This window comes from Triturus cristatus, chromosome 5_1 (assembly GCF_964204655.1).
Source record: "Triturus cristatus chromosome 5_1, aTriCri1.1, whole genome shotgun sequence".
Lineage (NCBI taxonomy): Eukaryota > Metazoa > Chordata > Amphibia > Caudata > Salamandridae > Triturus > Triturus cristatus.
Window position 1 is genome coordinate 447015476 of NC_140587.1, and position 16383 is coordinate 447031858.

At 48.5% G+C, this 16383-nt stretch overlaps 2 protein-coding genes across 3 annotated transcripts in view; both read left to right on the plus strand.

The window, feature by feature from the left end:
- FSBP (fibrinogen silencer binding protein) overlaps window positions 1–11017 on the plus strand; it is a 29070-nt gene extending 18053 nt beyond the window's left edge. Inside the window, exon 2 of the mRNA XM_085605261.1 lies at window positions 10350–11017. Coding sequence (XP_085461387.1) covers window positions 10350–10887 — 538 coding nt within the window. The 3' untranslated portion in view covers window positions 10888–11017. The remainder of the gene's footprint in view (window positions 1–10349) is intronic.
- Window positions 1–16383, plus strand: part of RAD54B (RAD54 homolog B) — a 495994-nt gene that overhangs the window by 150048 nt on the left and 329563 nt on the right. The window lies entirely within an intron of this gene.

Below are 16383 nucleotides of genomic sequence, written 5' to 3' on the forward strand. Positions count from 1 at the left end.
CATTCCTTATCGTCCAGTGACCTCCCCAGGTCTATCTCCCATTTGCGGCGAAGCGGTTCCAGGCTGATTGCCACGTGCGCGCGCAAGGAGGCCGCAAACCACCGTATCAAGTGTCTGCCCCGCCCCATCACATGTAGATACTGTATGGTGAGGTGTTGGCATGGTTCCACCGACGTGTCCCCCCATTTAGCCGCCAATGTCACGATCAGGGAACGGTGTGTGAGGAATAGCCATGGTGGCAGGCCCGTCTCGTCGACCAAGGATTCGTAGCCCAAGAGAGTACCCTCCCGATAGAGATCACCTAAGGTCTGTATGTCCGCTGTATGCCACTCCGTCAGTTCCGTGGCGGTGAGTACCCCCAGCCCGCTCGGGGAGCCCTCCAGTGGAATGGCCGGAGCATAAGGAACCAGGGCTCTAGTGAGATGTAGGCTGCGGCGGTAGCATTTGTAGGCCACTACCATAAGGAGTGGTGTAGGCATTGGGGCTTTCGCGGCTGGATGGAAGAGCTTAGTAACGTCCGCTAGAGACAGGGGAGACGCTGTTGTTGCAGTGTCATCTAAGCCCCTACCCGCCAACCAACGGGCTATCCACTGAAGCTGCGCTGAATAATGTTCAAAGCACTTCGCAGCCAGGCCTCCCTGGTCGGTAGGCAGGTAGAGCTTGGGCAAAGCCATCCTATGGCGCGAGCTACCCCAAATAAAATCCCGGAGTGACCTTGTGAGCACGGCAAAGAAGGCCGCTGGGACATATGTTGGCAGATTGGCAAAGTAATACAGAAGACGGGGAAGTATCACCATCTTGGCCAGGGCCACCCTGCCAGTGACCGTGAGTGGGAGCGTGTTCCAAAAACGCATCTGGGACCTAATCGCCGACACAGCCCTGCCCAGATTGCCCTCGATAAGGTCCGCCGGCTGGCGATATATCTGGACTCCCAGATAACGGAAAGTGTCTGCCTTCCACTGCGCGCGCACACCATCCAAGATATAGCCTGGGTCCAGGGTATCCCCTCCAAACGCATACAAACAGGACTTAGCGGCGTTCACCTTAAGCCCCGAGAGAGCGGCGAAGTTAATCAATATGCGTTCTAAAGCGACCGGAATATTACTGACGTCTCTGACGAATATCAGAAGGTAGTCGGCGTATAGTGACACCTGATGCGTCGCGTCTCCTAGAGGAATTCCGTCACCTAGTGACGTGCGCAGTGCCGAGGCTAGGGGCTCCATTGCCAGTGCGAACAGGAGGGGTGAGAGCGGGCACCCCTGCCTGGTGCCCCTGTAGATTGGTATTGCAGCTGAGATGTAGGGCCCCGTTTTTACCCTCACTGTTGGGTTCCTGTATAGGAGTGCAACCATCTGGAGGAACCCTGGGCCCAATTCGTATCTCGTCAGCACTGTCGCAAGATAGCCCCACTCCAGGCAGTCAAAGGCTTTTTCGAGATCTAGTGTGAGACAACCCGCCCCAGGCCACCCCCGCCCACTATCCGAGGCCACCTGGAAAAAACGCCTCAGGTTCAGTGAGGTACTCCGTTTAGGCACAAATCCGTTCTGGTCGCTGTGCATCAATAGGGGCACCACCAGCGGTAGGCGTTCCGCCAGTACCTTGGCTAAAATTTTATAGTCTACATTAAGTAGAGCCAGGGGTCTATATGATCCTAAACTCACAGGATCCCTATTCGGTTTAAGCAGGGACACCAGGTAGGCCTCGCGCATTGAGGGGGGCAGAACGCGCTCCTCTAGAGCTGCGGAATAAAGGGCGTGCAGCTTTGGTACCAAGGACTCCCTGTAGGCCTTATAGTATTCCACCGGGAGGCCATCCGGGCCTGGCGCCTTCCCAGTAGCCATGGAGCTGATCGCCCCATCAATCTCCTCCAGTGTAAGGGGCCCGTCAAGCGACTCCAGATGTTCTCCGGGGACCGTGGGCAGGTGGGCGGCTTCCAAGAAACAGTAGAGCTAGAGCCCGGAGCAGCGCCCCAGAGAGCGATACAGCTGCGCATAGTGGTCGGTCATCACCTGGTGTATTTCGCGCTGTGTGTAGACCAGGGGGCCTTCAGGCGTACGTATGGCCCCGATCGGGGCATGGGCGGTTTCCTGCTTGAGCAACCAAGCCAGCAAACGACCTGTCCTGTCAGCCTTGGCATGAGTGCGCGCGGTATGGGCCGTATAATTGTGACAGCGTAGACACTCCAGAAGGTCAGCATGTTGCGCCCGGAGGCGTGCCAGTTGTGCTGAATGGCGATTCCCTCCTTCACCATCACGCTCATACTTGAGTAACTGCGTTTCAATGCGGGTGAGCGACAACGCCAATCATTTGCGTATATTCCACGTTGCTCCCAGGCAGTGGCCCCTGATAGCTGTTTTATGGGCATCCCACTCCACCAGCGCATTGCTCGCCGTCCCTTCGTTTAATTCAAAATACTGTAGGATAGCCGTTCCCAGAGAGGCGCGAAATTCCGGGTGTTCCAACGCGGTGGGTTGGAGACGCCATGTGGGTACTGGAGGGCGACCCGGGTCCCTGTTCAATCGCAGCTTTAGGGGGTTGTGGTCTGAATGGATGCGCCCCAAATACTCAGCTTCCTCAATCAGCGAGTATAGCGCTTGGGAGCCCACCACCCTGTCTAATCGTACGTGAAGATCGTGTACCGCAGAGTAGAAGGAGTAAGTACGAGTGTCCGGATGCAGGCAACGCCACACATCCAGCAATGCCCAATGCGAAAGCCATCCGGCGAGAGCCCAGGCATTCGAACCGGCCTGCGTGGTGCGGTGGGGTGGAAAAGACCTGTCCAGATGCGTATCTAGCACCGAATTGAAATCCCCACCCAGTAACCACGGAATTCCAGCAAGGACTGGGACAACTGCGCCAAGAACGTTGACTGGTCGATGTTCGGAGCATAAATGGAGCCTAATAGTATTTACTGGCCGTTTAGCGTTCCCCGAGCCAGAGTGTACCTGCCTGCGGGGTCTATTACCGTGTCCGCGCACACAAAGGGGGCGCCCGCCCGCACCCAGATCAGTGTACCCCGAGCACGCGCTGAACAAGTTGTGCCATGTAGCTGGCCTCTCCAGCGCCTGCGCAACCTGTCCAGTTCCGGCTGCGTCATATGTGTCTCCTGCCGAAGGACAATGGCTACCGAGTGCCTCCGGAGATATGCAAAGATAGAATACCGGCGTGAGGGCGTGTACATGCCACGGATGTTCCACGTGATTGTCAGTGCGCGCATTCGTGAGAAAACCAGCAGGATAGGGGCGCCGGGGCCAAGGCGGGCACAGGTGGGGCAAGGGACAAGGTCCAGTAATAGCATGTCGGAGTGCTGCAACAAGAAGCATAACAAAGAAACCAAGAACAGCGTAACTATAGGGGCAGACATTGCGTAGTGTCCGTCCAAACTACTATAACAATGGGATAGTGTAAACCAGAGCAGAAGGGTACCTGCGAGGGTGCGTGAGCCAGCTGTGACATGCCGTAACCTTCCTCCTCATTCCTACTTATGTTTGTCAGCTTGTGGAAACCCTGGCGCCAACATGTGGGGCCAGCCGACCCCGGGCCCAGTTGGCGGGTAAGAGAAGCGCAACACCTTCTGGGTCCACAGCCCCCCGAGTGGGCCCGCGAGTCACGGCCAACAGGCAAGTCACCACCACTCCAACATCAGCAGGGCCAGACGGCATCGGAAGCACAATAGAACCACCCCCGCTCCCAGCCACATTCAGGGTTCAGCAAGGACTGTCAATGGGCTACTTGCGTGCGTTGTCATCGATGGTGAAGACCAGAAAGGCTTATTCAGATAAGATCGTCAGCTGTTTGTGGAGCCACCGCCGGTAGAATAATGTCATCTGAAGCGATAGTGGAGGGCGAGGATGAGCCGCACTGCACCAGCGTGGGCTGCAGTTGGGGCTCCAAGTAGTCCTGGGCCCGCGGGGAGCCGAGGGTGGTGACCGCCTCAAGTGCCTCCAATCTCTCCCTGCGCATGCTCTCCGGGGTCGGGGCAATGATCCCAGGCTGGATGGACCGCCTGGCTCCGCGGTGACGGGCTCCACCAACCACCGCCGCACCAGTGTTTGAGGTTGCCGGCCTCACACCTGACCACAGCCCCGACTCCTCAAGCCAGTCCCATGCCTCCTCTGGGGAATCAAAAAAGTGTGTCTTCTCCTTGGCCGTGACGCGCAGGCGTGCCGGGAATAACAGTGAATATGGTATGGCAAGGGCACGAAGTTGTTGTTTCACTGCAATGTAATTGCTCCTGCGTTTTTGCACCCGAGCAGTATAGTCAGGAAAGAACATGACCGGGCTACCGCCTATCGTGAGAGCATCCATCTTGCGCATTTCCCGGAGAACCACCTCGCAGTCCCTATAGTTGAGCAGCTTAAAGAGAAATGGCCGTGGCCTGGCCCCCCGGCGGAGACCTCCGAGCCGGGATGCGGTGGGCTCTCTCAATGACAAACTGCTGCGACAGGAGAGCCTGAGGTATGAGCTCACGAAGCCACCGCTCCATAAACTGTTCTGGGTGACCACCTTCCTCCCCTTCCGGCAGGCCCACCACGCGGACATTGCTGCAATGGGAACGGCCCTCCGCATCGTCCGCCTTGTCCTCCAGCTCGTGAACCCGATCCAGTAGGTCCTGTAGCGCTGCAGTATGGTTTTGGGTAATAGGCTGGAGTTCCTTGAGTGTTTGGCCCTGCATAGCGACTTTATCGGCCAACTTACGATGATCCATGTGTAGGAGGGTAAAATCCGAGGCGATTTTATCCATTCTGGTTTCCAGGGAGGTTCTGGTGTGTTCCACCGCGGCGCCTATCCGTTCCATTGCTGCAAGGACGGAATCCATTTTAGCTGCTAGGGCCGTGGGCGTAGATTCCGGCGAGCCACCAGTGCACAGAGACGGAGGGTCCAAGTTGTTTCCACGTGGGGGTCTCTGTTGTAGCTTAGCTTTCATACGCCCCATCACGAGCTGCTGCGCCGTGGGCATTCGCAGGCGGCCAACAGTCAGGACGGCGTGACGGCGAGGGGGCCGCTACACTAAGGATTGGATTCCAGGCACACAAGTCACCAGGTACCTGCGGACTCCGACATGCGCCAAGACAGCCCCCGTCCGCTCCAACCAGGCTCCGCACGAACTGTCGCACTACTGTTGGGTGTAGCTCTAGCGTGGGACTTGGCGTCACCCGCCCGGTCACCAGTGTGAAGTGGCCCACCACTCCCCACGTCTCATCCGGGGTTTCGCGGGGTATGTCCGGCCCACGCAGTCTCACGCCACAAGGGCGCAGGAGGGATCTCCGCCGGTAGCACCACTGGCTGCAAGCGCTCCAGGAGGAGTGGTGAGGTCAGGTGGCAAACGACAACTCCAGGCGCAGTAGGAACAAACGTGACCACCTCTCCAGGCCCACAACGAGCGCCGTGCAACAATCTCAGGCCCCGCGCGGGCCCCTAGGCCCGGCCAACCCCCGTGGACCCCTACCCGCGTGGGCGCCGCACCGCAAGGACAATCGCGGGGTCCGCCACTCACTCCCAGGTAGCAGTCCACACTGGGCCCCTAGGCCCAACCAATCTCCGCGTCACAGCCCAACAGGGAGCCCTAGGCCCGACCGACCCCGTGGCCCCCAACCGCCTCCAGGAAGCACTCAGCCGCGCTCCTCACGGGCCCGCCCCGGCCTGAGGATTTCACCGGTCCGCCTCAGAGCGAGGTTAGTGATCCTCCCAGCTGCAGCCTGAGTCGCCGGATCCGGGTTCTGCCTGCTATCCGCTCCCGGGTAGAGAACGGCGACTCGAGGGGGTCACAGGGCGTCCCGCGGCACCATCCGAGCAGGACCCAGCCGCTGCAAGGAGGCACGGCCGCGCAGCCCTTCCCCACACAGGGCAGCCTCAATAACACAGCCCGGCAGAGGGCCAATCACTGGATCTGCCACTCGCTCCCAGATGGCAGACGACGTAGGGCCCCAGGTCCAGCTGGCCTCCACATCCCAGTCCAGCAGGGGGCCCTAGGCCCGAACGACCTCCGTGGCCCCCCCGCCGCCAGAAAGCACTCCGCTGCGCCCCTCACGGGCCTACCTGGGACGAAGGCCTCGACGACCAGCTGCAGCGCCAGGCCAGCGATCCCCACAGCCGCAGCACAGGCCTCCAGGTCCGGGTTCCTCTCGCCGTCCGGTCCCAGGCAGCGGTCTCCAACGCGGGGGAGCCACAGAGTGTCCCTCTTCTCTCGCGGTGTCACCAGGGTTGGACACGGCAGCCTCAGGCAGGCATGAGAGCGCTGCGGGACCGCCACTCACTCTGATGCAGCCGGGACGGCCCGCGCGAGCGAGCCACGCGGCTAGCCCAGGCTCCCGCAGCTCAGCAGGCCGCAGCTCACAGGAGCGCCACGGGGCGAGCACAGAACCTCGGGAACCCTCCGCAGGTGTCGCGCCTCAAGGTTATGCAGAGCAGGCAGGCACCGGGGCCGGAGGGAGCCCCACGTCGGCAGGATGTTTCAGGGTAAACCGGGGATCAGGCACGGAGCACTAGCAGAACGTGTCCGCCATCTTCAGCGCCTGGCCACCCCCCCTCCCCCCCCCCCCCCCACCACCACCCCTCCTCCCCCTTCCTTGAGAGCAGAGCAGATCTGCCCCGCCAACAAGCCGTAGCAGGAACAAATAAAATGGTAATGTTGAGTTATCATTTTATTTTGCCTTTTTTATTTTCACTGCGAAAAGCTGTGGGGCAAGGCTCCTCCGCCTTAACTGGGGAGCCGCCACTGAGGAAAAACTACCCCCTGGTGTACCCCTTATTTTATAGTTTTCCCAAGTAGGTAGGAGCAAAAGGAAAAACGCAGGATTAGTTCAACCCGATAAGGGGTGGTCAACAAACGTCTGCCTTGATTGTACTCCCAGGCATGAGGTGCTTAAGCATTTTTTGAGAACTAACCTCATCTCCATGAGTAGAAAAGCAGAGTAGATAAAAAGGATTCTAAACTAGTGGCTCACTGAAATTTCACTGGCTGGAAAACCTGCTACTGTCAGGAAACATGAAACTCATGCAAAATTATAAAACCTACCATGACTTGGTGAGTAAAGTGGAAAGTCTTGTCTGTCAAATGACTGCACTCAAACTCTTAACATCGGCAAAACAAAAAAGTGAACCATACTGTGTAGGTGATCAGTGGACACAGCTACAGTTTCCCATTTGTGGGAGCAGAGTTCTTACCCATGTTGAATTGGTATACAGCCACAACTTTACATTCAGACCACACATGAGCCACCTATAACACCTCAAGCATAAAGGTCATAAAGTCAGTAATGGGATGAAACATTCTGTGGTTATTATGGAACTTTGATGTTCTACTATGGGCAAGGAAACTAGTATGATTACAAACTAAATGCTGCCACAAAGACAATACAAAGGTGAAGGTGACAAAGTACATGCCCTGCTAGTGTGGTTTTTCCATGGTCACCGTGATACCATTATACCTCTATGGTGGGAATAATGTTTGCTGGTAATGATGCAACCATAAACTTCTAAAACCACTCACATGAACTACTCCATGGGAGGGAAGGAATAGTTAACGGGGAGAAAATGCCTTGTGCCACATATCCAAGAGTTTGGGCTGTCGTTTGTGTGGCAGTGGGTTTTCAGTATTGGTGATGATAGTCCCTGACAAGGACCCAAATGTATCACAGGAAATCTCTGAGCCGATATGTCCTACCTTTGTGGCTACAACGCCTGCTCACTTGTGCTGTCCTTGAAGCAGAGGAGACAGCATGGAAGGGAGCGGCCAGCATTTTCAGCAGTATCTGGTATTTCCTGGCATGGTGCGTAATAGCATGCCATAGCGTGCACAAAGTGCAGTGTAGAAAAAAAGGTTCATGCGATATGTAGCACTAAATGGATGTCTGATTTGGGGACTCAAAAAAGACGAGCTCCATTGGGTTATGGTTTAAAATACACGAAGAGAATGGAGACGCACCTAACATGTTTGGTATGGTGGACTCCGCGATCTCCAGTCAGGGATTCAGATCGCAGGACAGTTTATAACTCTTCCAGGGATATCTAGAAAGAAACCTAATCAGAGGCATGTGTGCTTTATCATGTAGATCAGGCTAAATAAATGTAGGTGCCTTATTCTTAAAAACAATGCTGATGTCCAGGACACAGACCCGCATTGCCCCAAGTGCTTGAGCTGGAACAGCATTGAGTGTTGATCGCAGGGATTGTGCTGCCAACTCGCTGGTTGTCTATGGTATAGTGAGGAACCCTAAAAACATGTGTTGCTTTGAGGAGACCTATGAGGAAGCATGCCACCCTTGAGTGGGTGAGGGCCTTAATCTTTGAAACTGATTAAGTCATTTTAGCCCAATGTTTCGGTTTGTGACAGATAACCTGGCGTATTCTTTTAGTGCGGTTTTGAAAATGAAACCCTGAAGTAACCTTGCTTTACATGACGCAGCAGTTGTTAAATGGTGAAGTGAGAAAGTATGATTTTGTTGTTGGTCTCTGGTATGTTCAATATGAATCAAGTGTGTTCTTTTTTTTTGGAAAACTTGAAAAAAGGATACATGTTACTTGACTTATACTTGCCTTGTATGATTTTACTCTTTTATGGTCTGAGCTATGAAATGTAAAGTTTGGCAAGGGCGAGTGGGCTAGGAAGAGAAATTGAAAACTCTTCTCCCTGACTATGAAAGCACTTCATCCAGTATCCTAAAGTGGAATTCGGTGTCCACCACTTACTGCACTAGTCTTTAAGGATTGGTGCATAATCCATCTCTGGAATGTGGCCTGAAGATATCTGCAAGCATGAAACGCATTTGTCCGATGTTTTGTTTTTGAGGTGTGCCAGGTTCTCGTCTCGCTACTAATGATGCTTAGTACTTTTCTCATCCAGCATATCTTGCTTTGATCACTCGATTGGTAGTTTATATAACATTTTGTTGCCATTTGAAAGTATTTCAAACTGTTACTCCACTACTACGTACAAAACTCACTTGGACTTTTAAAATAAAACCAATCACTGGTAATCTATATTGTTTATCTTTTGCTGTTGTTTTTTAGGTCCAAGTTGATAGCATAGCTGTCAAAAATGCCTTTTGCTTATGTAGACTAGGCTTCGAGGAGACTTCCTCTTCAAACATTGGATTTTTTGACCAGCCAGGTCCATCCATTGGCTTGAGACTTTTGTCAACCTCATCTTGGCTTAGAGAGTATTTCTCTCTCACCTGATACAGTTGACTATTCTGGTGTGTATGTCGACCTCCAGTGAAGTGCTTGTTTGGAACTGCATGTAGGTCTACTTTAAAAGTATTGTTATGCGCATTTGCTGGGCCTCTTCCCCGCCTCCCTTTTCTCAGTGTGTACGCCTCGTTGCCCTTCCTGCCAGCTTCTCGTTCTGCCCTTCTCACTGCCCTACTTTGCCTTTGTGCTCCTTGTTCCATCTACCGCCTCCTCTCCTTTCCTCCATCAGCCATCTCGTTCTGGCAACTTGCTAGTGGCCCTGGGGTGGGGCACATTTTCTCTTTGTGTATGCAAGAAACAAAAAGCTCCCTCGCTTGTAATTTCTATATCAAATGAGGGTCTGAAGGCAAAGGAGCCTTTATTGTAGATCTTCCTTTTTTTTGTATGCCATAGGAAATAAATAAGGACTATAATGAAGGCTCCCTTGCTTTACTTTACTTTACTTTATATAGGACCGAGAACATGACTGTATTGAAAGCAGAGATCCTTTAATATCGACAGTTTCCCCTTTTTCCAATTTATCTGGCTTTAATTGCTTATACTGCATGCTCTAGTGCACTAAACTATTGGCTTTGCCAGGGCCTGTTTCCTTTTTGTGAGACATGTTATGTTGATCACTACATAATCCCTTTTACAACAGTCTCTGCTTGTCTATTACGAATTGATAATATATCAGCAATTCAGCAGCCCTTATTCAAAATGTGCCAATATCTCGGAGAACCTTTAACACCAAACCCTCAGTCATGGACCTTTTGTGGACTCGTTAATTTGTTGTCGGGGGTTAGTTAACATTGCATATATCTGCACTCCGGTTCTAGTGCCTCTGTCCCTGTTTTGCATACTGTGAAAGGCTGCAGTTATCAACCCTCACTTCAAGCATATATCAAGTAGGCAGTCTTTGCATTTTACAGTTGGTAGTTTATTAAATTGCTGAAAGTTTACGTATTTTTATAATTTGGGTGCAAAAGTGATATTTATTTATTTGCAGTTAAATAGTTTTTCTTGTTGTTTTGATTAAATCCCTCCCCAATGTGGCCTATTCTATTGACTAAAAAATGTTGTGAATCTGTGTGGCTATTATCATTGACATTTGTGGCCTTTAGTTGTAGCAGATTATTTCCCTTATATATTAATTGTATTCTTTTGTTCCATTTCAGTGGACTCTTGAAGGGTGATTCGGATGCTGGCACCAGTTCACAGCAGGATACATTGGATCATCAAGCATCTGTTTTTGCGATCTCGGTTGAACAAGAGGAGGAGGAAGAGGAGGATGTCAAACCCCTACCATCGTTGACCTTGGAGTCACTCACTGCTGAAGAGCTGCAAGAGACCGAGGACCAGGACTTGATGCGTGAACTAGGGCGGTCTCCTTCTCCATCGCCGTCCTCTGTTGATATGAGAATTTCATTGACTCCATCACCAATCCCAATGAGGGCAAATTTTTTTAGACACCAACCAGGTGAACGGTTCAGGCAGGTTTGTGGGTGTGACCCACAGGCTTTGCAAATGCTTAGAGAAGAGCATCATACTACACTAAAAAATCAGCGAAAAATGGGGCTTTATATCCAGGAAAAGCGTGAGGGATTAAAAAGACGGCAGCATCTGGAGGAAGAGCTGTTAAAAGCAAAGATCAAGGTGGAAATGCTGAGGGCAATGCGACTCCAACGCGATCTACCAGAGTACAACAGCTTCTAGATATGTTTAATTCTGCTTCTAAAATCAAAGCTGCTTCTCCATCGAGGACTTTTGTAATGTAATTGCACCTGTTGTTAATCATGGACTTCTTCTACTCACTTAAATAAAGATCCATGCTTTGCAAATATGATTGTCGCTTTCCTGGGAAGTTTATTTTCTCAAGGTACCGAAGTATATGTGCAATCCGGTTTGTGTTTTTTTTTTTTTGTTTTTTTCTTTTAGCCTCTCGTTTGCAGAGACTCCGCTGCATGATCAGTGTACAAAGCGGGGCAATGCCTATTTTTAAATCTGGCCTAATCCTTTAAGAACCTCTACTAAAGTCCGAGAGCCAGTGTTATTAAAAGTAATGTCTTGCTTTAATCTTTTCCTTAACAATCTGCTCAGTGTTTCTTATGAGGCAAGTTATTAAGACAATAGTAATTAGCATTGTTCACTAGAACGCAGAACCACATGCCAAATAATGTAAATTGCAGGGAAACTATTTATGAAAATATTTTGCTTTCAATATATATATATTTGTTTTAATGAATGTTGTACATATGACTAGAGCGCAATATGCCCAGTTTAATGTATACTTCAATATAAAAACCTCCATCTTTGGGTTTGCCTCTATTTTAATTTGTCCACCTTTGACGTAGGAGCTTTAAATATGCTGGCATTGGAAATATAGGATATTATCTAACAACACATCTTTATAACTGTCATACTTTTGAGATTTAAACTTGGATTATTTTCCTGTTAGTTTAATCTTAAATGATAATCCTATTACAGCAAGATGTCCAGAAATCAGTTGTTTAATTAATGCCTGCTGATGTTCCCTATAGATGTTGCCTACTAAGAAGAAAAAGGTTTTTATTATATCCTTGTGAGATCGACCATTTAGAGATAAAGACTTTTTTTTTCACCTGGGATGCTATTGAATAAAGATACCTTCTCCTGCAACCGCATTCCAGATTTGGGTGCCATATGTACAGAATTTAGGGATTGTGATTTTCTAATAGTGATTCTTACTGAATCGCATTTAGAAAATCTCAATTCCTAATATACGAAAACATACAAGTCTGAAATGGCGATTCCTAGTGGGTCACCAATCGGCCTATCTCATGAACATTAATGAAGTAGGCTGCAGTTTGCTACCCATTAGGATCCGCAGCCATCACAGGGACGGTGGCCTGCTGGGGTCAGCAGACCACCATGCCTGATTGGTTTTTAATAAAGCCATTTTTTAAAGGCAGCCGATCCTATTGAAGGAAAACAGGATGCTTTTCAAAAAATAAAATTAAAGGTTTGTTTCATTCTTTAAGAGCTGATAGTGGTCCAAAGGACCCCTGCCTGCCATTAAAAAATATTTGTTTAAACATTCACAAAGGGGAAGGGGTCCTGTTGGGACACCCTTCTCATTTGTGAATGGTTACCACCACATTGGAAGTGTTGGCTAAAAATTAATGTTTTGCCACCGTAATTCGGTCACAAAACATTCATACATAGCATTGCAATTCGTTATTTGGAAGGAGTGCCCTAAACACGCCCCTTCCAAATACAGAACCACTAAACACAAATTGCGATTCAGTAACGTGCTACCAAATCGCAAATTTGTGCTTTGTACATATGAAAAATTCATTTTTGCGTTTGGAAACGACCGCAAAAATGCTTTAGTACATATGGGCCTTTGTTCTATGTAGGGGACACATTATGTGCCAAAAGGCACATAATTTATCCTGTGCATCTTTACTGGTCAGGGCCCCATGGCCAAGTTACTCTTCATTTGGATATGTGGAATGTCTTTTTGTATGGCATGAGATCAAAGCACATTTCCACAAAGTAGTTTACAAGCTTGAGTGCATGCACTATCCCTTTGGTACGCTGACCCCCCAACACACCCTGACTGATTTACCAACACACCCAATTCCATAACCTCTCTAAATACCCTTTCCTATACTTCTGTTGACTTTTTATCAAGCTTAGTTCCTCCTTTTTGTCAGAGATTCGAAAGGATTGAAAAACGTGCAAGTAATCAGTAATGCATTTAATCAGTGAGATTGGAAAGGCTTGTAAACGTGCAAGTGGGTATTTGCAGTAGCTGTGCAAGTACTTATGCACAGCTACTGCAAATCCCCACTTGCATTTATTTTTTCTGATTGTTGTCTTTTTCCTTTTAAGTTTGTGGGCTCTTGCTTATGCCACTGCTCACTGGATTGTAATGAAGCATGACGGTTCTCTTATAGTTTTACACAGCTAGGTCTGCATCCTTTGATGAAGAATTTCGCAATTCATCACTTGAGAGAATTTCAGAACAACTTGGTAGAGAAATACATGGTAAATAAATATATATTGTTTTGGTAAGCTCCTCACAGGTGATCTCTGCAGGCTTGTGTACTTGAGAAGGGCTTACACAGAAATGTCTACTCCATCAACCATATGCTTGGGGAGACACTGTAAGTGCCAACTCGACATACCAGTGTAGCTTCTGGTGTTCCCTGTCAAGCACTGGTGCTTCCTCTGTTAGCCAGTTGGGTTCACTTAAGATACTTACTCTACTGAATACCTGCGTATGCCCATAGAGATCAATCTTGGCTCTCACGACCCAAAGGCATCTTACTCTTTGTTGGTCCTTGTACTGGGATATGGTAGTTTTTTTCACCATATAAGAATCGACTCACCCAAGGAACTTCTCATCCTTCTTCGGGTGTGGTTGTAAAAAGACTTGAAGACTGCAGAAGTTTGACTTCTCTGCCCTTCACCAATGGTGTTATATTCCTCCAGTTAGCCTCACTGTGCTAAAGCCCCTGTCGTAATTAACCCAGTTATACCATTGTGATAATTCCTCGTTCAGTATTACTGTTAGCACAGATATCTATATTTCTCAGGGTAGAATTACAGTAAGAATATACATTCTTGCATATTGGTCTCCTACTGATTGGTGAATAAGTTGCGGAAAGTGGCATGTGATTCCTGGATACCCAGCTTTTTTGTGGGGACAAATGTCAGTTGGATTGACCTGGTGGATTTGTGCTAGTTATTACCCGTAGTAGTGTTGCATTAGTTCAAACCTCAGGCAGTATTACCACATAACTCATAATACTGATTCAGGTCAATACTGGTGTTTATGGCCAAACTGATACTAAGAGCACCCTTGTAATGAAGGCCTTCCCCTTTGCAGCAATAAAGGTTTAGATCAAGGGTGTCCACCATATGTCCACAAATGTCTTAGCCATGACAAACTTTGAGGATATTCACAGAGAATACATTTTGTACACAGTGAATCTAAATGGGAATATTTGATGTAGATGGTGGTTAACCTGAAATATCTGGCTGTGGATGTTAATTTACGTTTGGCTTCACTTTTAGACAGGTTCATTACTTTGTTGACCTCCTGTCATCAGTAATTCAAAAACGTACAATACGAAAGGCAGAGTTAGAGGTCTTTGGGTCAGCTGCCTTCAGCCATTGGCTTTTATGTGTTTGCTTGGAATAATCCTCCATTCCAAGAAATTTTGATGGTTACATGTTTCACATTCTTGTTTCCGATATGTTTTGGTGATAGGGCGTCAAGTAGTCCTTAGTCTGCAGCTACGACATGATATGTAACTTGTAACTCTAAGCCAATAAGCGTCCTTTCATGTATTTTAGTCTTCCAACTCCGATTTATGTGTTTTTGTTTAGGACGCATTTACTTTTTAAACTCCTTTAGCTTGTCAATCATAACCATTGTCCTTCACCAATAGCCTCTGCACTTTAATTGGATGCACTTTTTTCTCATGTAACATTGTTGTTGGACTCACTGCTTTAAAAAAAAAAAAATAAACTAATGTGCACAGAGATTTTCTTAAAGCTGGAACAAACGTACTGTCCCTCTGTGAAGCATACCTTATTTGCAATTGATTAGTGAATGGCTTATTTTTACCACTTGCAATGCAAACCATCTTCTGACTCCTTTGCATAACACACTTCTTGCATCCCCCTTTGAGGGTATAGCATAACTTTGTTAATGTACTCCGTTCATTAATAATTCTTACTCCCAGCTTCCATGCTTTTAAAGCCCAAGATGTTGCTTCATTGTGAGATTTTCGTTCTAGGACAGCAGAGGGCAACCTACACCAGGTATCCCAGCTGTTGCCAAAAACTTCCCCTAAGAAAAAGCCAGGCCTATTGACTTTGCCAGTGCATGCTTCCAATTGGTGCCCATGGCTAAAGTTCAGGTTAAAGTTGAGACCCTGGCACCAATTCCCCCGACGTTCTAATACCTGGTATCTTTAGACTCGCATATCTGAAAGGATAGTTTGTCAGTGACCTACTACCAAAAAAGTTACACCTTCTATCACTAACGACCGAGATCTGGAGCACTAATCTAGGGAATCCCTTAACTGCACCGTAGCTCCAAGAAACCTTGAGATTGCAAAGCAGAACATTGAGGTAGATAGCTTTAGTAACTTAATGAAGGTCAGTGATGACTTATCCCTTTATCAAAATTGGGCGCAGAAACGTGTGTCGAGGGGCTGAGAGAAATGCAAAAAAATGTGGAGCTTGGGTCACTGTCAATAGTTCTGGAAAAACGAAGTCTTCCAGTGACTGGTCCCATCTTCAAACAGTTTAATCAAGCGTGTTCATGTAAACTGACCCAGTCCAACTACGGCTCCATGCCAATGCAAGACTTTGACAAAATATAAGCTCCAGTAGTCAGCCTGAGCAGCTAAACAGCAGCTCTCACTGAGGCAACATTTGCCTGGTACCTTCCTATCCTTTACAAAAATCAAAGATTGCATCAACAATATTTGGAAAACCAACCGAGCAGTGAGGCATTTGAAGTCTCCTTGCCACTGGATGGAATGGGCACTGGAGTGCTTCACATCCCCAACGATTTCCCTTGATTAATAAAGCATATGGATTCGACTACACCAACATCCTTTGAGTTAGAGGTACCCATTTACTCTTGTCACAAATATACCTCAACTCTTTCTGACAGACATATTTTGAGATTACTGCCAGCAGGCCCAGTACCTTCTTCAGAAAACAGTTTTCCTAAATCTTTAGTTTCTGTGAATTAACGTAGCCCCAAATACATGCTCTGCGATTTGCAGCTGTTCCAGTCTTAGCCTTGAAACCTTTAACAAAAACAGGATGTGCATGGCTCCCTGCCCACTCTCAGTGTGGATCCTCCCCTTTGACCCCACAGATTTTACTAATCTGACTTCTCAAGAAGGAGCAATCCAGTTTGGCGGCAAAAGGTACCCTTAAAAGGGTATTTTTCCACTTTTTCAAGTAATTGATTGCTAACATTAACATGAAGCAGTTCTATTCAGGTGTGGAATACCCACTTGACATTACCTTTGGTTTGCAGAAATAGGTTACCAACCCCATGTGATATAGTACACGTATCGGGTAACTAAACATAGTAAGCAACAGCGACCCTTGTGGTGGGTTCACACTGTCCCACAACAGTTCAGATCCCAAATGGTTGATATAAAGGGTAAATGGGACAGATGCTAAGACCTATTC